Here is a 23936-nt window from a genome sequence, read left to right on the forward strand (position 1 = left end):
ACTCACCGGACCTGGGCTAGGACTGGGTCTGGGGGTTCCCGGAAGTCCCCAGAAATTCCTACTTGGCGGGAGGGGTGGGGCAGGTAGGGCGGAGTGGTGGGGGGCGGCCCGAGGCGGTGGGAGAGGGTCCGGCCCACACTGCGCCTGGGCTGGGACTGGTCCCGCCGGCGCAGGGTAGCAGGAAGATCTCCACACACTCACCGGACCTGGGCTAGGACTGGGTCTGGGGGTTCCCGGAAGTCGGCAGAAATTCCTCTTAAACAACTTTTGCTCCAGCCCTGCTAACATTTTCTAGAGGCATGCTAAAATTCCATGTTTACCAGTAGGAAGGTAAATACCCTAATATTGTCAGGGTTTATCTCTCAGTATGGTATTACTTATGATGCTATTCTTCCTTTTGTTCATCTTTATTCTCCAAAATTTCTCCAACCTTATTCTTTATGTTTTGAAGAAGGAAAGTCTGTAAGTATTTGCTTTGTTGGTGGTATTCTAGGTGATTAGCATGATTTGAAGAAACCTATTTTTCTCTAGGGCATTTCTCTTCATAATAACAGTTTGGGGTTCTTTTTTGTTGTTGTTTTTGTTTTTGGTAACAGGAATAGAACTCAGGACCTTGGGCTTACTAGGCAGGCGATTATGCCCCTGAGCTATCTCCCAGGGTTCCTTAAGGATGCAAATTGGCGTATCACTTGCAGCAGAGCACTGATCATGTCTGCAGAGCGACCTGGTGATTCAAGTTGCATAGTTCAGGTCATTGGAAGATGGCAGAATAGTGGAGAGCCTTGGTGCTCCTGGGATAAGTAGGTGATATCAGGGTAGTTATTTAACCCTCTCCTCTGAGGTCCTTCATCTGTAAAATGAAACTTTTTTTTTTTTTTTTTTTTTTTTTTTTTGCAGTACCAGAGATTGAACTCAGGACCCTGCCCTTGCCAGGCAAGCACTTACTCTATTGAGTTATCTCCCCGGCCTTGTAAAATTGGAACTATTGATAGCTCTTATATTTATCATGAAATTTATGTGTGCACAGGCTTGAGATATGAAAGGTGAAAGATGCAAGCTCAATGAAAGTTAATTTTTCTCAAAAAGAGGGTGAAAAATATTGTAGCTCATTTTTACACCCTCTAATAGACATTTTTTGAATGTAGAATAATACGTGGCATGTTGTTAAGTAAATAATTGTGGTCAGGCAAGGTGGTACACACCTGTAATTCTAGCACTTTGGATGCTTTGGCAGGAGGATTGCTAAGGTCAAGCCAGGCCTGGCCAGTTTAGTGTATGAGCAAATCCTTTTTTTTTTGGTTGGTTGTTTTTGTTTTTTTTGGTAAAGTCTAGTCTACAGGGAGTTTAGGGTCGCACTGCTAGATCAGACTGGTAGCAGTCCACCTATTTACAGCCTCCCAAGAGCTGGGATTACAGGCGCGTGCCACCACACCCAGTCTCAATCGCCCTCTCAGCGTACCCCAGGGGCAGGGCCGCCATGGCAGGCCCAGGAGATCAGGGATGGATTCCCCGGCCCCTGTGCTTGCTTGCAGACACTTTAATCAGCTGAGCTACTTGGCCAGCCCTTAAATCCTTGTTTTTAAATACTGCATTACTTAGCTTTTTTTTGTTGTTGTTTTTCATGCTTTTCATTGATCATTTGCATTTCAAGAAAGCCTCTCTTTTCCTTTTTTTTCCTCTCTGCATTTATTTTATATTAAAGTTTCATTTTCTAAGCATTTTCAGTAGTAAAGGTGTAGCTGCATTACTCTAAAATTCATGACTGAAAGGAGTGAACACTCATTCAGTGACCACAATGTAGACATTGTCCATCAGATGACATATATATTACAAGGCAACTTCAGCGTGGCATTTGAAACCATTTGCCATTTTGTTAATAATGTGAGTCTAAAAGTCAGGACATCATTTGAGACAGAATGTGTGCAATTATTTGACTTTATATTATTACTGTTGTCACTTTACCCTTTATTCTGAGTGGTTTTAACTTTTTTAAATTGGGAAGAGTTGGAAGGCAAATAACAAAATGATATTAAATCTGAAATCTTTAAACTCTGGAGAACTGGTCATGATGATAAATACTTCAACCTCAGCACTCTGGGAAGCTAAGGCACGAGGAAGAATTAACAAATTCAGGCCCAACCTGGGCAACTTTATGACCTAGCAAGATCCTATCTCAAAGTGTAAGAAAAAAGGATTGGTTGTGTAGCTCAATGTAAAGGCTCTGGGTTCAAAACATAATCTCAAAGATCCACAAAAGAATTTCAGGAGCAAATTACTACATATAAACAACTGAATCAACATTTATATGTGTTTATTTATGTGAATCTAAGAATGTTTTATACTTCTTTTTTTGTGCTATTTGTTAAAGAACAGTATCCAAAATATAAAAACACTATACCCCAGTCAACTTTAATAGTCACTAGTGTTTGTCACACCTTTTTATTCTTTTTAAAGTCATTAGAAATGCAAAATTATATGTAATACACAAAATTATAAATAAGTGACTTTGCAAAGTCTTTGAAATATATTGAAAATAAATCATTGTTTTGTTAAAGGTAGGAAATGAATAGATGAAATGGCATTTGTTTTGTGATTTATATCTTGGGAATTTAAAGATGATTTAGTAAAACATTGCAAGCTATGAGTAATGAACTTCTGGCTTTGTAAGCATGGGAATTTCCTTTATTTAAAACTTTATCAGAAAGAATGGTCTTTCATGTGACTCTCAGATATGAGCAATGCATTTCGAGGTGATGTTCAGAACAATGCAGAAATAGTAAGAGTGGGATCCAAGAGTGCGTTTTAAATTATTAGAGTGGTTTGCTTTCATTCTGTATAGTTTGAGCCTAGTTGATCATTGTTGTATTGAAGTAACAACTGTCAGTTCTCAGCTTACTGTTCCCTGTCCGTATTACTGTTCAGAACTCAAGTTGATTGGAAGTTGTTTTTTAAGGCTCATGTAAATAACTTTATTGAGCTATTCATGTATAATATAAAGTACACAATTCAGAAGGTTTTAATACATTCACTTGGATGTAGCAAGTTTGTATTTATACTATTTCTGATGATGTTTCTTCTTCTTGCAATTAACAAAAAAATTTTTTGCCACATTAATACAAGTCGTGAAATGACCGTTCACTAAGTATGAAGCTCAGATTCAAAAAGAAAGCACACCAGCTGTTTACAAGCTATCAGTCCTTCCTTCGGCTTCCTTAGTGTTCGAGGTTACTTTGAAATCTGCCACTTGGAAGTGTGGGGCAGGCATTGACACAGTAGCTTTTAGAGTGGGATCTCTGTACTGGGGCATTATGGACAGGAGAAGCAGAGGCCTTATCAGAAGCTGGCTTTTCACTGTGGAGTGTGTACCATCACCCCTGACCAAAAATTGAGATGTTCCTTACAGGACAGAACTGCCTTTGGTTGAGAGCCCCACAGTATTACAGGGTAGAGCACCTTAAATGTAAACTCTAGCATTGTACGTGATTCATAGACTTCAGAGGAGTTACTGAACAAGTTGTTTTCATGGTGCAGAGGGATCCAGGGCCATGCATGTGCTAGCCCAGTGCTCTAGTGTTTATATATATAGTCCTGTTTTTTGTTTGTATATATGGTCCTGTTTTGTTCTGCATTGTTTTGTTTTTAACAAAAGGGTGAACAATCATTTCTCACATTCCGTAACTTTTTATAGTGGCTTACAGTTAGATATATGGCAACTGCTATTTCAATGATACATTTCTCTATTTTCTTTCCTATAAAGGGCTTCACTATATTATGTAATATTTTAACCTTTCCTTTAAAAATCTCATGATACTTGCTTCTGGTTAACAAAAATTCCTTTTGAATTTGGGAGATTCCGCTTGTTTGCTGACCCTGTCTTCTACATCCCCCACAAGAAAGAAAGAAAAATCCTCATCTCTTAAATTACTCAAGGCCCCGAGGCAGTTTGCCCAAAAGAGACACTCAGTTTGATTTTCTCTCTTGTGAAGCGCTGTTTTCCGCCCGCTTCAGGCTCTTGTGGCGGCTTTGCAGTGAGGAGACTGGCGCAGCTCTGACATCATGCCCAGAGTCCATCCGTGAGAGAATCAGTTTAAAAAGGAGATTTATTCATAATATAGTACCAAAAAGAAACCCATTAGAATCAATAACAATTACAAAACCTTCCTATAGTTTCAAAGTCAGAACTTTTGGGCTGCAAATATGAATTCTGCTGGTTAAGTTATAACATGGCAGTGCTTGGTAAAGCCATTAGGAGTGAGTCTTGTTTTCCCACCCCAGGAAAGCATGATGATAGCCCCTTCTGCACAGAGTTATGGAAGGATTAAATGAACAAATCTGTTAAAAAATGTCAGAAAACTACCTGTATCTGTTAAGTGCTCAGTGTGCACCTCATTTTCACTTTTACATTCCCTGTCCCAGTGAGAAGGTTCCTGATACACTCTCATTTTCGACCAGTTTTTCTTTGTGCATTTTATTCTTTATTTTTATCATAGAAAAAATCCAAATGGGGCAATCCCTGCCATGTATGTTGGTCATGTACAGGGTTTGTGATCAGTTTTAACCTTTCTGAGAATTTTCTTTGTAAAAGGTAACAGATCATGTTTTGCAAATGAGTTCCTTTTATAAATGAGGAACAATACAAAAACTCCCTCTCACTAAATAAGCTTAAATTGCAGTTTATTACACTTTTTACTTGACAAAAATATAGATTATTGTCCATTTTATTTGAAAGAGGTATAGCGACACCTTGGCTCACAAATGCTTTTGTTTGCAAATAATTTGGTTCACAAACAGAAGTATTAGGCAAAATTTTGTTTTTATTTGCAGACTGCATTGGGTGCAGAACATGACTACAACCACCTTTCCTAATTGAACACAAATGTAGCCATCTTTCCATTATTGTGGAATAAATTCAGTTCATGGACCAAGGTACATTGTAGTCTTGACTTTGACAGGTCAATACAAAGTCAGTCCTGTACCCTCTGTGTATGCTTTAACAATATTTCTTATGTGGCTAGAACACAGAAAGAGTACCTGTGAGGAAGTGGCTATAAGCAAATCCAGCTCCCTTTACCTGTTAGCAAGATGTTTCTCTGAGAAGTATCCCAATTGACAGCATCGCAGAAGAAGCACAGCAATCATATTGAATGCCCTAATCAGTTCAAGGAATAAGAAATCAGTTCCTCTAGATTTAGGCTGCGATCTAAAATGGCAAGCTTATGTAGATACATTGTGCTTGTGATCAGTTGAGACCTGACTGTGTTATCATATACATGTGCTGCCATAAGGTTCTACCTTTATGGAAAAACAAGATAAAGAATGAATCAAAAGAAAGGACCTCACACAAACACATCTGCTTTGTGTGAATGGTACAGCTTGTCTCAAACTCAACACAACGATGACACGATGAGTGCTGTTTGTCCTCATCACCTGGCTCCTCCAGTTGGTAGCTCTTGGCTTGGGTTTCATGGATACCTCCTTCTGACAGCCAAGCCCTACACATGGCTTGCTCTTGAAATGTTTTAACAAGTTAGGCCTCTCTGGAGAAAAATGCAGTCAAACATTTGCATACACTTTTCAGGATATTACAGTTTCTCCAAAGCCAAAATTAAGAGCTGGTGGCCAAGCTGGCTTACTGAGAATGGAGACTGCAGGCATTCCATGTGTGATACTCCTGCCTCAACTGTCCCCTGCACTAAGATTCTTGATCCTTCTCTTTTACTTTCACTTTGTTTACCTATCTGATATTTGAGATCACCAAAGACAAAGAGATGCCTTAAAGATGCTGTATGTGTCTCTTCTCTCTCTTTATTCTTTGCTTCAAAATAGAGATTTTTCTAGACAGATAAGCAATGTGAACTGACCTACTAGGAACCAAACTTCTAAAACTAATGTAATAGAAGACATTATTTCCTTGCTGAACATTTGATATGTGCCAAATATTTTTTACACATTCTGTCTCTTAAACTTACCACTGCAGCAACTGCTAAGAAGGTAGTATCCATCATCCCATTTAGAAACAGAAATCTGAGATCCAAAGCACTGAATTAACTTGCCAAAGATTTGAACTCAGATGGACTTGAAATTCCAGCCAGATGTTTAACAGTTCTGACCTGCTTCTGTCTGTCTTACTCTTCCAGTGGGCCATATTCCTAGCTTGTGTCCAGGCTGGTAAACACTAGGTATCATACAGCTGCACTTAACATTTGTAATAACATCTTGGTGGTAAGGCATTTCCAAGCCTTTTAGTGTGTATACTATATTAAAGTTAGGCTTGGTGCAAGCCAAGAAGACAGACGATTTGTTGGCAGCATGTATTTCATATGTAAGCTGTGTCCCAGTATTTTCATGATCTCTCTTGTCTGGCTGCAGAACCCTTTTATGTGTGCTCTTCCCATCCATGTCAGCCTGACAGATACTTTGAAAATGTCCATCATGTCATTTCTCTGTTAAATAACTTTCAAAGGTTTCTTCTAAGTAGCAAAGCAGAAAATATTTATTTCAGGAGCTTGCAAAGACCCATACCACCCAACCCTGTCTGCCTCTTTCAGGACACTCATTGACTTGGCCCCTGCAGCAGCTCTGCCAACTTGGCTGTTGACCTGGTTCTTTCTGCTCCAGTGTGCTATGCTCCCACCTCAGACTCCAATTGTTTCTTCTGGCCTTCACCATAGCCAGCTGGTTGTCATTATTTAGGTTAGGGATAGGGTTTAGCAGAGGCTTTGTGTTCTTTGTTGCATTGCCCTTATGTGTGGGATTCTTATTTCTTTTTTTATTTCATTGCCTCATGCTTGTCTCTCCTTCCTCAACTTAAGTATGATTTTTATGGGAGCAAGGGCTTTGATTTAGTTACTGTTCATGCATTGCTATGTGAATGCTAGAAAAGTATTCACCTAATACTGATTGAATGGATAAATGATGCTTGAAATAGTTGAAGCATGCCGGTACCTAAATTCTCCCTTGAGCTGCCACTGTTATGGGCAGGGTTAATTCCAACGTGGAATTTCATCCTCACATAATCTATAAAGCATGTCTTAGGAATTGCCCCAGACAATGCAATTTCTCAGAAACCATAAGGACCCTTTGGTCTCATGATATGGGCTCTGAAGTCTGTGTTGTTTTGAGGCAGCTGCTTTTTGCCAGTTTGTAGCTTGTGTGGACTTGACCTTCAAACCAGCGGCATTCAGCTCTTGTCTCAACTGGGGGCTTGCCCACTGACCTTTTGCTTAGGCCCAAGGCAATGTTTTCATCTCTGACAAACTCCACCACTGCCAGTTTCTTGAGTGTCAGTTCTTATGAAAAGGAGCTGTGCTCTCAGCCTGTAATCATCGCTAATACCCGATCAACTGTGAACAATGGGTGCATTTGAGGGGGGATACTAAGACAAAAAGACCTCTGCAATTCCGAGGCAGCACTAAACTGGGGCACATGAAAAGTTCTAGCACGTGGGATGCTGCCCTTACAGCTCCCATGGGGGGTGGGGGGCCTGGCTGGTTCCTACAATGGTCTATTATAAGGGCACCACTGAACCACGTATTCGCAGCCCTTTACAAAACTGAGAAAATGTGTCAGATACTATACAAAGTTAACTGGGTTCAAATATTAGACTGGGAATTTCATAAACACCAGGTACCTCTTAATCTGATCAAATATTTCAAGAAAAATAATGAAACAAGGAAAAATTTACCACTGTGTGTCAACTTCTTGAGTCATTGGTTGTTTGCAAAACTTTCAGCTTAGGAATTTCTACCTGAATGTTTTCATTTATCCAGGTCTATCAGGCTTTTTGTTTAGATTTTTATGACAAAAAATAGTACAATAGTTCATTGTATGTTATAATAAATATAGAAAAGAATAAATAAAGTATTAGTTGCCTATATTGTTGTCATCCAGGGATAGTCATTGTTAATGATTTGTTATTAGTTTTGTTCTTTTCTTTGCATGTGTATAAATCACATGTTAAAGTTGATTTAGGAAAGTAGGATATACAGTGTTTTTAACCTGCTCTATACTTCTACTTAGGTTGAATTTTGTCTTTAAATATTTTATAAAATTAAGATGTTTATATCTACCTGTGTTCAATGCATACAGCAACTCTCAGCTGGAGGCACGTTTATTCCCTGGGAGGCATCTGGCAAGGATTGCAGAGATCTGTGGCCGTCTCCAAGAAGTTGCTGGGCTACTGTCATCTAATAGGGAGAGACTAGAGATTAGCCTAAATGGTGTACATGTCAGTCTTTGCCACAAAGAATTACCTGATTCCAGTGTAGTGTAGTGCTCAGGTTAAGAAGCCTGAACTATGGCTACCTCCCAGGTGATTTAATCCATTGCCTGCTACAGATTTATTTCCGGCACTTTTGTTATTGGAAACTAATGGGCTACATATGGTGATACACAACTATGATAAAGAATTCTGGAAGGCTTAGGCAGGGATCACAGGTTCAGGTCTAGCCTGAGCAACTTAATAACTTAATGAAGCCCTGTCTCAAAGTACAAAAGACCTGGGAATATAGCTCAAAGATAAGACTGTTCGTTCAATCCCAAGTAGAGAAAGAAAAAAAAATGACAGAAAGAATTGAATGGATTTTAGTCTTTTGAGATCATAAGTTAGTCTCAGAATGTACACTGAATGTGCATAGCTGTGTCTCAGTAGACTTTTCTTGAAGAGGTAGGTGTCATGTCCTAGAATGGAAGTATCCCTGCTTCTCCTTATGTATCATTCTCTCATGGCCATGCTTGTGCCTAAATCTTGGCTCCCAGATCTGATGATCTCCTTAGGAAAAGTTCTTGACTATGTGTGTGTGTGTGTGTGTGTGTTTCAAAAGTTTATGTCAATTTGTCTTATATGTTAAAGTTCTATATTTGATTTCCTCAGATGAGATTGTTGAGTTCATGTGGATTGATTTCTTTTTCTTCTTTTGTATTTTAGGGAAGTGTCTACAGGGTGTTCAGGGTCTCACTACTAGATCAGACTCATAGTGATCTGCCTGTTTACAGCCTCCCAAGAGCTGGGATGACAGGTGTACACCACCACTCCCAGTCTCAGTTGCCAGCTCAGTGTGCCCCAGGGGTAGGGCTGGCATAGCAGGCCTGGGGATCGAACCCCTGGCCCCTGTGCCTGCTTGCAGGAGCTTAATCCGCTGAGCTATTTGGGCGGCCCTTGGATTTCTAAACATACATATGCCATTTCCATTCCCATCAGATTTGAAACACTACTTCCAGTATCCTACAAAGGGATGGGGACATTTACAAATTTAAATGCCCTCAGGATTCGGGCAAATTAATGAATGAAGGAGGCCAGTTACAAATAGCATAGCGGGAAAGTGACAGGATATAAAGTTAAGCACCTCATCACACTGGGAAGCCGCTTCTCAACTCTGCCCAGTTGCTTGCCTGCTGCGGTATAGTTCAGTATTGCTAGATGGCATGACTTACACTGAAAAATGAGAAATCTCAATTTCAGTGTAATCTCTCCCTGGTTTTTATTGGTTAATTTTTCAATTTTCATATTTCATTAGTACACATTAGCAGTAGATAATGGTTACATTCCTCATGGGGAGTTCCTGACTGTAAGGGAACAAACACAGAAACAGATAGCCAGGCAATTTTCAGTCAAATGAAAGAAAAATTATGATGGCTTGGATCAAGTGTAACAGGAGAAATGAACATTAGTCAAAATCTATACATATTTCTGAGAGTGGAACCAATTCTTCCTGATAGATTAGATATAGGATATGAGGGAAATAAGGAGTCAGAGATGATGAAGAGTTTCGAAATGAGCAGGTAGATTAGACCATGCAAGGGCTGATTTTAACCTCCAAATGAATCCAAACAATTTCATGTTTTAGCCTGATAAAAAATGGAGTTTTCTGCTGTTGAGATGGAAAAGGCTGTGGGAGAAGTTGATTAGGACAGGATGATGAACATAGTAAGTATGAAGTTTCTACAGGCCTCCCAATAGTACTGCTGACTTGGCAGGTGGAAGTGAGCTGGGGTTCAGATAAGCCTAGCCTGGGAATTTTATATGCATTGGCTTGGATCATCAGTGCTGTGAGTTTAGATAGATTAAATCAAGCCCTGAGCTTCCATATGCCCTGATATATAAAAAAAGAATGGGGGGAACTAGCAGAGAACACTGAGAAGAATTGATGAAGGAGGCAAGAGCAGGATGTAGTGAGGACAGTGTGAATTGGATCCCAAGTAAAGAACGTAGAGTGAGAACCTCCTTGGTGTTCCTGTAACACATGAAGCTTATTCCCACCAGAATGCGTTGGCACTTGGCTGGAATGCTGCTGTACTCAGCCAGCCTGGCTTTTCTCACCTACTTCAGCTCTGTGCTTAAAGATTACCTTCACTGCAAGGCCCTCCCCTGAACCTGTGAAAATTCGCTCAGTTGCTGGGCATCTAGCAGATGTGCAAGCAGTGTATGGCAGTTATTTCCTCAATGAATGGTGACTCGATGCTCCGGAGCAGAAGTCCATCAGATCATATGAAAGTTTTGCTTCCCAGGGTGTAGTGCATTCCCTGGGCCAACTAGGTTGGTATCCCCAGAAATCTCACTTGAAATGCAGGATCCTGGGATCTATCTTGACCTGTGGAACCACACTCCACATTTAACAAGGTCTTCAGGTGATTTGCATGAATGCTGGTTTGCACCCAATCCTATATATTTCTCTGTGTATACCAAGAGAAGATGATTGGGTATATTTCTCAGTGGCAACCCCTCACAATACAAAAAAAGAAAGAAAATTAAAACTGTCATATCAATTCTCTTCAAGAAATGTTTCAGAGTTCAACCAGATGTTAGCATTGTAGGGCCGTCCTGATAGCTCAGCAGACTAAAGCACCTGCTTAGGCAAAGGGCAGCAGCTGGGGGTGAATCCCAAGTATGCCATGCCCCATAACCACACCGGAGAATCACTACGAGTCCATTCTACATAGTGAGACCCTGTAAACCCTGTTCTAAATACAGAAAAAAAAATTGGCTTTGTAGAATTAAAAATGAAACTGTGGGGGCTGGGGAGATGGCTCAGTGGAATAAACGCTTCCCAGGCATGCTCAAGTGCTTGAGTTCAATCCCCAGTTGCATCAAAAAAAAAAAAAAAAAAAAGAAAGAAAAGGAAAAGAAAGAAACTATATAGATTTGCAAGATGTTTTATACGACTATTTAAATGAAGTCATTCTTAGTGGCATTTCAAATTGACCTAGGAAAGAATGTAAAATGCATAGTTTCACATTGTAAACTATTTGGAATAAATGAATGATGATTCTACTTTCTATATTTTAAAAAGTGTTGCCATTTAATATGAAATAGGCACATATAAGGACTGGTAGGATTTGAGTGCAGGACCCTAAACGCATGTGTTCTGCTAGAGCACGCAGTGTGCGAGTCCTTTGGGTCTCATTTCTTCTTTTCCCACAGGAACTTGATTCCAAAAGTGGTGTTTTTATTCAAGGATTATAAATACTGCACAGGGAGCCAGCTACCGCTCTCCAATGTCTACTACTTCTGTTTGGCTGAGATGAAGCACAGTGTTCTTTTTATTCTCATGAGCTTTGGTTTAGTCTGAGAGAAAAATAGTGTGTGTATTAGAAGTGTTTATGATGATCTTTTTTCTGGGACCACTAAATGTTATTGGTCCTAAAACCAAAGCATGCTTGTCCCAGACTTTATAATAAACACCCCAGTTTGTAAGTCGGTAGCTAAAAATAAAATACTTGCTAGGAATTTCTGGTAGGTCTAATCAAGTTTATTTTATTATGTCAAAATCTTAGAAAAGAAGATTTGCCCTCCTTTTGTATACATTTACAGCTCATTTCAGAAGTCCACATACAAGACAGGAAATGGCATGAAAGCGTGCAGACTCGTCATAGTGGGTGCTAAACCGGATGTTTTGTGTGTGTGCACATGTAGGGCTTGTGAGTGCGTCTCTGCTGTATCCAAGCTTATCCTTCTGTCTTCACGCCCTTACAGCCCCAGTTGGGACTTGATCCACAGGAAGATGGCTCTACAGTTTGCCACTACGGCCCAGACACAGACCTGGCTCTAGCTCATGTCCCTGAGAAGTCTTTCAGCTTTCTTCCCAGAGTTTCTGTTTCTTTATCTTTAAAATAGGGTTCGTTAAGCATATCATGTGTTCTTACATGGATACTTATCCAGTTAAGACAATATTTACAAAAAATGGCTTTAAAATTATACATATTGTTTCTTTTTATGAAAATTCTCCAATTTCTTCATTCAAGTTGTACTTCTTTTTAACAGGAAAGCTCAGTTTTAGGTTGGCAAAGCTTTCCTTTAAGAGTAGGGGTCAGCATTTTCTATAAAAAGCCAGAAAGTAAGATATTTTAGGCTCTGGGGATCACATGGGCTGTTAAGAATCATACTGTTATTGTCCTCATTTTCAGTTATTCAGGCCTCCAGAGGTGAACCCATGGGCATAGTTGTGTTCCAATAAAACTTTATCAGCATTGAAATTTGAATGCTACATAATTTTCATGCATCATGAAATACCATTCTTCTTTTTATGTTTTTCCAACTACTTGAAAAATCTAAACTTCACCCTTTGCTTATAGGCCATACACAAATCATGAGGCTAAGCTGGACTAGGCTTGAATAAAAAGCAGAACCCTGTTAAACAGAAAAGGCCTTGGGATTAGCAAACTTCATTATAATCTTTATTTAAGCAGTATTTATTTCTGTTGTTCATTTGTATCTGATTTTGACTCACTTTTCTGAGGTCAGGATTCATATCCTTGTCATCTGTATAAGTCAGTACTTACTAAAAAACAGATTTAATGTAAGACACCCATACAAATATATAAGAATTTAGAAGATTGGCTTACAGTGGTCACCCACAGAGTCACGCGTGGAAGAGTGCAAGGGTCTCTCTGTTTGCTGGAGGGTAGAAGGATCTAGCATGAGGACTGGAGCTCAGTGCAGTGTCCCAAGTGAGTCTGAATCAGGGGGCTGAAGGATCTACAGCGGAAGGCTGAAGGGTCTGCACTGGAAGCCAGGAAGTGTTGCCACGGAGAAAGTAAAGACTGGGGTCCTCTGAAGAAGCACAAGTGACACCTGAAAGCTTTACTCCATTTCTTCATTAACTTTTGCATGACCGTCATACAGATCAGTTAATTGCTGAGGGCAAGGGCATACTTCTGGGTTTTTTGCTAAAATAGTTCTCTTTAAAATTGGTGATAGTTTTAGGAATTTCTAGATACCATGTATTCAGATTTCTTAATAAGGCTTCAAATGATGCTATATTACTTTTCATACTCGCTAAAACCATACATTTGAATTGCTATGTTACTATTTTCTACAATTAATAGTTCGTATATTTTAAAATAAATTAGTTAAGAGGTTTTTTTTTTTTTTTTTTTTTTTTTTTTTTTTTTTTTTTTTTTTTTTTTTGAGGGGGGAGGGCAAGCAGGCGAGCCTTGCTTCTTGGTTTCTCTTTTGTACCGTTCTGGTGACAGTCCTGCCTATAGGTCTCTCCATACCCCAGGACCAGGTTGAGTTTGTTTAGTTGGGCATTTCCTACTCAGGTTGAAACCATCAGTTAACTTTCACATCATCCTTATGTTTTTAAGTCAGTGTACAGAGTGCACAAGAGTGTATGTCCTAGAAAATATTTTCTGGGCTAGTGTTTCTTTGCTTAACATTACAGTTGTGAGATGAAAAAACATCTTGTTTCTTAACACTTGTGAACCCAGTACAAAGCTTTGCTCTAAGTCTTTAAGAAAACCAGCTTCCTCTGTTTGACCATTTCTTCAGGGCTTTAATTGCATATTGCCATTTTTGATAATTGCCTCTTGAAAAACTACAACATAGTGGTGCTGTGATGGTGGTAGTGAAGGGCAACTGAACGAATGTTAGTCTTTTTAATTTTCTCCCTAAACAAAAGATAAGAAGGCTGAACACTGAGTTATTTTTAAAAACCAATTATAAACTGAAAGCATTGTGGGAATCTTTTCTCAATTTCATCCAAATTCTGGATAACAGCTAGTAGAAAGAGAAGAACAGGACATTCAAGTGGGGACAGTTTTTTTCCACAGCAAATTTTGTTGTCAGCCAAGATGGTGGTATCTATAGCCATCCATCGTCCCACACTGACAAGTGATGTGCTCAGGGATCTCGTTAGGAGGAAACTGATGGGAAATGACCTGTCACTGTCACCCAGGAAGTACTATGCTGTGACAGCCAGGGTGTGATTCTACTCTAATTCAAGAACTGCTATCAACTCAAAATCTGAATGAAGAAAGGAAAGAAGGAAAAAGGAGCAGCAACACAAAAAAGTTCCAAAGCCTTTGGATTTTTATACTTTAAGCAAATATGTATAAAGTTTCCTAGCTTTGTATGTCTCAGCTTTTGCTCTGAATTCTTTAACGTGGGTGGTCGATTTAAAGGTAAAAAAAATGGGCAAATCATCAGGAAATAATAAAGATGTTTCTCTCTTCTTTAATGTTACATATGTTTTCATGTGCATACTTTACTATTAACTATTTCAAAATTAAAATGAAGCCATTAATGAAAAGGCCACAAGTGTGGATTATTGACTATATATTATATTGCAGAAAGGCTGTAGAACCTCATAGTGGTGCCCTGAGTGAGGGCGGCAAGTATGGGTCTTTCTCCAGCTTCTGCTTGAGGGGAGCAGCACACCCAGAGGTTATGCCACAGACTACCTCAGGGTACATGACCAGGCCAGGGCAGAGAGGCTGCCAGAAGGTTAGCCTTGTGCTAGATGAGTGTTTCTCTGAGTATAATCTGATAGCCTGTAGGTCTTCAAGACACTTGCAGGGGTTTTGCCAGGTCAAAACTGTCCACAAAATAATATGAAGATGTTTTGCTTTTCACTTTCCTCTCATAGGTATACAATACAGTTTTCCAAAGACGACTTCTTTTTTTTTCTTTTTCTTTCTTTTTTTTTTTTTTTTTATTTAGTACAGTACAGGGACTACAGGGTCTTACTATACCGATCGGTCTCTTAGTGATTCTCCTGTTTCAGCCTTCCACACACTGGGATTACAGGGGAGTGCCACCACACCTGGTCTCAATTGCTGTCTCAGAGTGCCCCAGGGGCAGGGCCAGCACAGCATGCTGGGATCGAACCCTATCCTTGTGTCTGCCTAAGTAGGCACTTTAATCCACTAGCTATCTGGCTAGCCTTCAAAGACTTCTTGGTGTGTTATGGTCGTCATTCTAACTTTTAGGGAGATACATGCTAGCACATGAGCAAAAGTTTTCAGTTTTAACTTTAGTAAGGTAAATACTGAGGCATAAAATCTGCATAAGTAGAATAAATTTGAAGTCTTTAAAATTATTCTAAGACAAAAATTTTGAGAAATACTGGTTTAGATATTTTATGTGCCCTTGTTTAATGCAGAAAATATACCTAGGAAGCAAGTGTATTCATCTCAGTGAGCACAGGAAAATATAAAGATATAGGGAAGCTGTGACACATGTAAAGTCTCAAGAGTAGTAATTGCAAAGCCAGAACTGGAGCCCAGATTTTGAGTCCTTAACTCCTGTGTCTTCAGACATGTGGTCTCTCAGAGAAGCATTAGGACACACCTTGGGTTGCATTCTAACTTCTCAGAAGTGGAAGTTCTCATCACCCAGGGAATAGCAATGATAAGACTGTGCTTGTGGACAATGAAAAACAGAGACTGTGCTTACATTCCATGAGTTGACTCCAGCCCCAGATATGTTTGATGGATTTTACACTATGTGGACAATAACATAACTGGGTTTGTTTGTTTTGTTTGTTGTCATTTAAAGAACTTTACTTTTAAAAAGAAGCTCATTTTGCCAGCTGCCCTTAAAAACTTGGGGCACCCAGCTGGAGTGGGCCAGAATACGCACTCAGTCAAGTAAGCTTCAGCGTACATCTGCTGCTCCCTTCAGAGGAGGTGTGTGCCTTCTGCTTTTCCGCAGACCCCACCATTCCCTGTTACCTTATCCTGCAGGTCATGTCCCCCATTTATGTTAGCTGCTTGGGTGGGAAGCATCAGGAGATGCTCTCCTAATGCACAGTGTTTATAAACCATCTGCTTTTAACTCTCTTGGAAACCAAAAAGGCACTGACAATGAAAGAGCAAAATGCACTCTACTCGGCTTACTCAATCCCAGATGTAGTAAAGGCCTCAGTGCCAGTGCCAGGTAAAAAGCAAGTCGCTTCTCTCCTAAAAAGGCACAGAATTCTGATTCATTAAAAAGAAGAATCTGACAGTGAATTAACATTTATTTTTAAATGTGTAGCCCTTTCCTTTTTAAGTGTAATAGTGAAATAAGCACATTATGCTCCTTGCCCTCATTTTATGTTTATTTTAGTAATGTCTGTTGTCCTCATCATTATCATGTCTGGACCCTTTAGAGAGCGTAAAACGTCTTTGTGAACCTCTCTGCACGTTAGATCAGTCCTTTGGAACAATTTGAGATGGTCATCCTAAACGGTGTTGTTGTCCTTAACGTTTAGACAAAATAATCAATTTCAGTTTTTCATTCTTAAAATACTCTCTCCCAATTTTAATAGTGATAAGCCTTTACCCTAATTTAGAAATATATGTAGGTGTTTGCCTCTTTTCACCTTCTGATTTTAGAAAGCTGGAAATCATCTGTTTTTTTGTTTTATCCACAACTTATAGTCTATAACTTACAGTGCTTAGCACATTAACAGTAAATAATGGAATGAATAATTAAATGTATAGAATCAATTGTGTGTAATATTCTTTTCTCCAACCTCAAGAATTATCTTTAAAAATTTCCATTCTTTCTAATTAGAGAGTTAATTTCAAAGCCATCTCCCTATTTTCTATACTGCATATATAGCCTCTCCTTTCCTCTCTCCATTCCTCCCTCCTCCTTTTGTGTTTCTCTCTCTCTCTCTCTCTCTCTCTCTCTCTCTCTCTCTCTCTCTCCGTCCGTCCCTCTCTCTGTCTGTCTGTCTGTCTGTCTGTCTGTCTGTCTGTCTCTGTGGTGTTTCATATTCTGTTTAGGGTAGCATCCCTATTCCTGATATAAGGTTGATATTAAATTATACTCCACCTGGCTAAGAATAAGGGGCATATGGAGACCAGGTTGTTAAGTTGAGGCTGATGAACTCCAAAGTTCAGGATAGAGTATCTTCCAACTAAAAGATGGTCTTCTTGCAGTCGAAAGTGGCAGTTATTTGGCCATTAGAAAAATCTCATATGTCACAGTAGCTTTTAGAGAATGCTTCCTTCAAAGGGGGCATCCAGTTCTTAACCTATTGCTGAAAGAGAAATACCATTGTCTATTAATACTGCTGGAACTAAAGATGAATAGTGAATTGGCCTTGATGTGACAGTGAGTTTGACTGTGATAGCTCATCCCTTAAAAAGGTTCTTTTATATTTATAAAAAAAAGCATGACGTCAAGCCAGGGGGAAAAATTGATACCAATATTTAAGACCAAAGTTGAAGGGCTTCCAAAAAAAAAAAAAAGCCCCTTGTGAGAATGAGATTTTTACATGCATAACTAATTAGCTTAGGTTATTATAAGCAGGGCTGCTGTGATAAAGTTTCCGGTGGTGTCTCGGGATCCCTTGTTTATAGTGCCTTTTCTATGCCAGCCAGTCAGTGAATTGGAATTACAGAAAGTAGAGGGAGGAATAGCCGACAGTTTCTCGTTGCACTGGGGCTACCTTAAGCGCTGTTATGCTGGAAATGCTAGAATATAATCACTATCAGGTGAGCCTTATTTTTATTCATATTTGGCTACTGAAATATAATGCAATAAATTGTTGAATTCACCTTTTTAGTGTTACTGTAATTAGCACATTATTCTCTGCAAGTGCAAATCTCCTCATTGAGTGCTTATTATTGTCTAGTACCAGAAGTAATTCAATATAATTTTGAATACAGAAAATATTAGCATTTATTTCCCAAATGTCTCTCTGCGCTCTCCGTCAGATCCTGTTCATAGCTCATAAGATTAAACTGTTTATCAAGGGAAAATGACTTTAAATTGAATGTCATTGGTTTTGACAAAACATTTAACTCTATATTAATGTTTATAAAAAAGAGGAAAAAATATCCTAGTGGCTTATTAACTGTCATAGCTTAAAAAACATACATATAAGTGTTTCATTTTTGAATGAAATTGCTTAACTTGGAGCTGCTTTTTCTGTCGGGTTCTTTAGTAATTAAAATGTTGAATAATCATGTTGAAATGGAAGCTGATTTAAACATGGAAATATTTCTTTTTATTTTCTACACTCTTTAACAGTGGGTTTGTCATGAATTTGTGTGTGTGTGTGTGTGTGTGTGTGTGTGTGTGTGTGTGTACGCACATGCATTTTAACAGAAAATCATTATGTTGCGAAGCAAAGTGAGACAAACCGAGATGTGTGTCTTGTGGATAGTTGTTCCACTCAGTTTTCACTGAGCCCTTCCAGGTGCATTTGGGACATGTTTGCCCTACTGATCACTGCAGACCTTTAGTAATTAGAAATGAGAAGACAGTCATGCGGTTGGAAAGAGTTGTATAGCTAATGGCAGGGAAATCAAATAGGTCAGAGCATTACTCCAAGTCCTGTATGTCAGACTTTAAACTTTTTAGTAATGCCAGAATCTGTTAGCACCACCCCTGGTACATAAAAGGGTAGCTTACCCAGCTTTCAAATTTTGTACCTAAAGGAAGAGCCATCCAATATGCAAAAATAACAATACTGTCTTCTTTTCCCTCTGTGGCTATGTTCAGGTGCAGACCCACCTTGAAAACCCCACCAAGTACCACATACAGCAAGCCCAAAGGCAGCAGGTAAAGCAGTACCTTTCTACCACTTTAGCAAATAAACATGCCAACCAAGTCCTGAGCTTGCCATGTCCAAACCAGCCTGGCGATCATGTCATGCCACCAGTGCCGGGGAGCAGCGCACCCAACAGCCCCATGGCTATGCTCACACTTAACTCCAACTGTGATAAAGAGGTAATTGATGTCTCCTCGCCTCTCCTATTTCCTTACACTCAATAACTGTCTGTTGATATTCTTCCTGTTCTTATCTGTGGACTCTAGTTTGTCCTCCTGCCCACAGTCGCCAGCCCCTGTTCCCAGTTTGCTGGTGTGGCCACCCCGTTCCAGTCCATGTCACCATCGCTGGGTTATTGGGTGTGTTGCACATGACAGGGGACCTGCCTAGTCTGAGCAGAAGCTTCCTAACTTGCTTCTGGTTCATTATTGAGTCTTCTCTTCCCTTCTATGCCTTTCAGTTTAGGAAGCAGTGAAAATGCAGAGAGAGAAGGGGAGGTGGAAAAGAAAAATCAAAAAATAGAAAAGGTGTGGGACAGGCAGTTTAGAAGTTCTGCTTGTTGTGAATGTCTGGAATCTTATTTTATTTCTCCCTGGGTTGGAAAAAAAAGTAGAGAATGTGTGTGGCCAGATTTAAACAACATGGCACATGAATCTTTACAGAGAAGCGAAGGTTAAACTGCTGGATATATTGACTTGTGTAATAAAGTGCTGCTGCCCACCAAGTCTACTTGAGCAAAGGCTGGATTGGAAAGGAGACTCAAAAAGACCTTCAGTCGTTGTGAAATCAAAATGTGGAATATAGAAATACCTGAGAGGAGAGTTATAGTTTAATGCCTATTATTTCCAAATGACGGTGTAATGAGCTTCATTTTAATAGTTTTATAGAACTTGGAAATGTTTCTATGCGTTCAGAGGTAACTTTTTTAAAGTTCTACTGATTGTAATCACTGGAGGATCTGAGTCTTTCCCCTGTGCCCAGACCAAACACTCCTTATCTCTGTCCGTATTTGTCATCCAGCAAGCTAACTTGACAGTTCCTTTCCTTCATTATTCTGTCTCTCGTTCAGATTGTGCTTCATTTGAAAGCATGGTCCATATTGTTGCTATGCCATCAGCCTTGTATGAATGTGTCATTTCAAAACTACTTGCAAATCCATGCCATGGATTTTCTTTGCTTATGTTTTTGCAGGGATTTTATAAATTTGAAGAGCAAAACAGGGCAGAGAGCGAGTGCCCAAGTATGAACACCCATTCGCGAGCATCGTGTATGCAGGTACTGAATGACTCAGCAGCCCAAGGGTGTCACACTGTGTAACAAGAATCTATATTCGTGGCTTACCTGATGATTGAAGAGGGTTTTTTTTTCTTCCCATTGATTTTTTTTAAAGTAGGGAACACTATGTACAGGACCATTTTCTTCATAGTAGTTAAGAATGAATGATTACTAGGGAAATTGTTTTTCATCTAAGTTGTTTTGAGTTATTAAAATACTTAAAATATGTACATTTCAGTAAATAAAATATGAAATGCTATATTGTATTTATACAACATCATCAGTGTATGTTATGCAGATTTGTAGGATAGCAATTTTCATAGGATATTAGTAACACCAAGGTGCGTCTTGGTGTGAGATCTGTTTATTGTTTTATGAATGGAATCTCATGGAACATATATTTGAAAACCTTACTAGTTTAATGACTATTTCCCAAGTAATAAAAGCTTTTCTATAACATCCTATTTAATTCATAAATTATGCTACATCTAATAAATACTTAAATGGATACAAATATACAAGAGAAAATAAAAGCAATAAAAATTCTCCCTTTTGCTTTACTGTATTTCCGATATTACTGTGTAGAACATTACCTATGTTCTCTGTTTCCTATAATTCCAGCATCAGTATGTATTCCTTTTGTCAAAAGAGAACAAATATTTTTAAATATCACATTACACCCACTAATTTTATTTTCCTAAAATAAAATGAAAAATTCACAAAGGTGGTTCATAATCTCTTTCCTATGTTTCTACATATTAACTCAATTCAAAAAAATAGCTCAGCAGATTAAAGCACCTGCAAGCAGGTGCAGGGGCTGAGGTTCTATCCCCAGGCCTGCCGTGCCGGCCCTGCCTGGGGATGCCCTGAGAGGGCGATTGAGACTGGGCATGGTGGTGCGCGCCTGTAATCCCAGCTCTTAGGAGTCTGTAAACAGATGGATCACTATGAGTCTGATCGAGTAGTGAGGCCCTGAACACCCTGCAGGCCCTTCCCTAAAAAACAAAAATACAAAAAAAAAAAAAAGATTTTAAAAAATTAATTTAAAACAAAAAATGGTATCTCTACAAATATAACCTAAGAATGTGCTAGTCACTAGACAAAACTAGCTGCCAGTTATTCTTCTCAGGGATCACTTAATCTACCCTTTATTTTAGTTGATGTAGATTACTATATTCCTTTTTTTATGTTTTTATTTTTTTTTAGTGGAACTGGGGATTGAACTTAGACCCTTGCGCTTGCCAGGAAAGCACTTATTCTACCGAGCCAGCTCATTGGCCCCCTCATGAGCATTTTGACTTTTTTTTAAAAACTATATTCCTAATACACTAAGTGTGTTATATAGCTTATTTGAAAATCTCAGTAATATCCACTAAGCTATTAGTGTTATTGATACCCATTTTATAGATTGGCACCCTGATGTTAAGATTGGAAACTCGATCCTTGATCTCATTCCTCTCTCTCTCTCTCTCTCTCTCTCTCTCTCTCTCTCTCTCTCCTTTCATTTTATACAAGGTCTCACTACATAGCTCATACTTATAGTGATCCTCCTGTTTTAAGCCTCCCTGGTGCTGGGATTCCTAGGGAGATTGTTTTTCATCAACCACTTGGTCTTTGGCTCAGCACGCCTCAGGGACGGGGCCGGTGCCTGTGCAGCATGTAGTACCAGGGATCAAACCCTGGTACCTGCATTTGCCTAAGCAAACACTTAGTCCACTGAGCTATCTCACCAGCCCCACATTTTTCTTGGTGGGACTGGGGATTTAATTCCAGACCCCACACATGCTAAGCAAATGTTCTACCACTGAGCCACATCCCCAGCCCTTGCCTTTAATCTACAAAATGGAAGAACCAGGACATTTCGTTGAGGTCAACCCTATAAGGTTGCAGCCTCACCTGTTTATGTGAGGGTCCTTCTGTCTCAAATAAACCACAGACTTTGTTATGTACTGCAAAGCCCCCTTCAGACCCAAGCACAGACAGGCAGCTTGTATATGTAAGGCACTTACAAGGGGTTCTTTGCACAGACTGCTCATCCTAACTGCTGCAATGCACGTGTAATCACCGTTGTTTATTTATCATAACTAAGCTTCTGGTACTTCAGGAACAGAATTGATCTAGTGGGAATGTCAGCTCCAGGACTGTAATGATAATCTCATCCTGTATGCCCCTTGGGGAGAGCCATGCACACTGGCAGCTGTACCAAGAGACACTTACTTTGCAAGTCACTGTGAGATAAGTGCTGGCCTATGGTGGCATGAGCTCCATGTCCTTGCACCCCATTGAACCAAAGAGTTCCATTATCTTCTGCTTTCTTCCTGTGGGAAGGGCATGGGAGAAAAAAAAGAAGTAGCTGTCATTCAAGGTGAAGTTTTCTGGTGCTTTCCAAGTTAGAGGAGGTAGCTCACAGTGGCACTGGAGGGCACGGGTGAGATTATGGCTCCACCCCTGCTTCACTGTGTGACTTTGGGCAAAGTGCTTCTCCTTGTGCCACCTGTACACTTTCTGTAATAATGGTCCCTACTTGTTAGGCTTTCATTGAGGTGAGCGCAGCCACCCATGGAAATCTCTAAGGCTGTGCTTGGCACCTAGGAGGCATTCAAGTTCTGACTGCGTGTATCACTGTCATCGCCCTTTAGTGTCAGTGGTCTTTGGAAATATTTTTATTTCAGTGGGAAGAGAACAGAGTGTACTTTTTTTTAGAGTATAACTGAAGAGTTTTATTGCATTAGGTAAGAAGCAACCAAGGTTGCCTGTTTAATGTTGTTTTATACTATTTTAGTTTATTTCTGTCTCTCTTCCAGATGGATGATGTAATTGATGACATTATTAGCCTGGAATCAAGTTATAATGAAGAAATCTTGGGCTTGATGGATCCTGCCTTGCAAATGGCAAACACGGTACTATGTTAATGGCTTTTTTTTTTTTAAAGAGATAGTACTCTTTTATTCTTTCAACTGATTTGTCGACAGATTTATTAATAATAACATAGACAATTCTCACAGGTTCTCAGATAAGTGAATATGACATTAGAAGTTAAGAGTCTTACTTGAGTCTGTTAAGGACCCTGTGATAAAGCCCTGTATTCCCTGGAGTCCACAGGCTCTTTCTCCTGGATGGTGGACCCTCGGGTTCTTGAAGCGGAGGCCCAACTTAGTATACCTTAGCCGAGGGCACTTCTGTGGACTCTGCTGATTGGCCAGGGAAAGTTCAAACTGTTTTCAAGGAGGAGGTGACTTTTTTTAGCAGCAAAGCTTATTTCACTTTTAGTTGACAAACCAGTGCTCCTAAGAACACTTGTGCTCTCATATGATCCTTATTTTTGTCTGTTATTTACAGGCTTGCCTGCATTTTTATTTTCCCTTACTCCTCCTTATATTCTCCTTATATTACAATTTTATCAGCACCTCACCACAAATCTTAGTGTTTGTAATAATTCTCAGTCAAGCTGGGCTGGCAACCCTGCCCTCAGTTTTAGGTTAAACAGTTAGCCTTGTACAAGGTAACATGGCCAGGGCCACGTCTGTTCAGCAGGAGTTTAGGCCTTTCCAGTTCTGTTACAATATGTTGTGAAGTCTGCCATATTCTTTAATAGCATGTTTAAAAGACTGATGTTTACCGAAGGCGCAGGGGAAAATGGGAGTTGTTGTTTAATGGGTATAATCATCTTTCAGGTTTGCAAGGTGAAAAATCCTCAAGGCCTGTTTCCCAGCAATGTGAATATAACACTACTGAGTTATACACTTAAAGTGGTGAAAAGGGTGATTCTATTTTGTGTGTTTTTACCACAATAAAAATTTCCAAAAAAATACGAACTTCCAGTAGTAAAGTCCTTCAACCAAGAAATATTGTAGCTCTTACTTATTTATACTAAACTCCTTATTAAACTAAATT

General features: G+C 39.4%; 1 protein-coding gene across 8 annotated transcripts in view; it reads left to right on the forward strand.

Annotated features, from left to right (window-relative positions):
- The window catches only part of Mitf (melanogenesis associated transcription factor), a 217338-nt gene that overhangs the window by 170025 nt on the left and 23377 nt on the right, over positions 1–23936 (forward strand). For 7 of the 8 annotated variants that reach the window (XM_004629491.2, XM_004629492.3, XM_023713284.1 and 4 more), the window contains exons 3-5: positions 18719–18946; positions 19959–20042; positions 22847–22942. In XM_004629491.2, the coding sequence (XP_004629548.1) occupies positions 18719–18946; positions 19959–20042; positions 22847–22942 (408 nt within the window). The remainder of the gene's footprint in view (positions 1–18718; positions 18947–19958; positions 20043–22846; positions 22943–23936) is intronic. The other variant, XM_023713287.1, reaches the window with a different exon arrangement.

The sequence above is a fragment of the Octodon degus genome, unplaced genomic scaffold (genome assembly GCF_000260255.1).
Source record: "Octodon degus isolate 3935 unplaced genomic scaffold, OctDeg1.0 scaffold00030, whole genome shotgun sequence".
Taxonomy (NCBI): Eukaryota; Metazoa; Chordata; class Mammalia; order Rodentia; family Octodontidae; genus Octodon; species Octodon degus.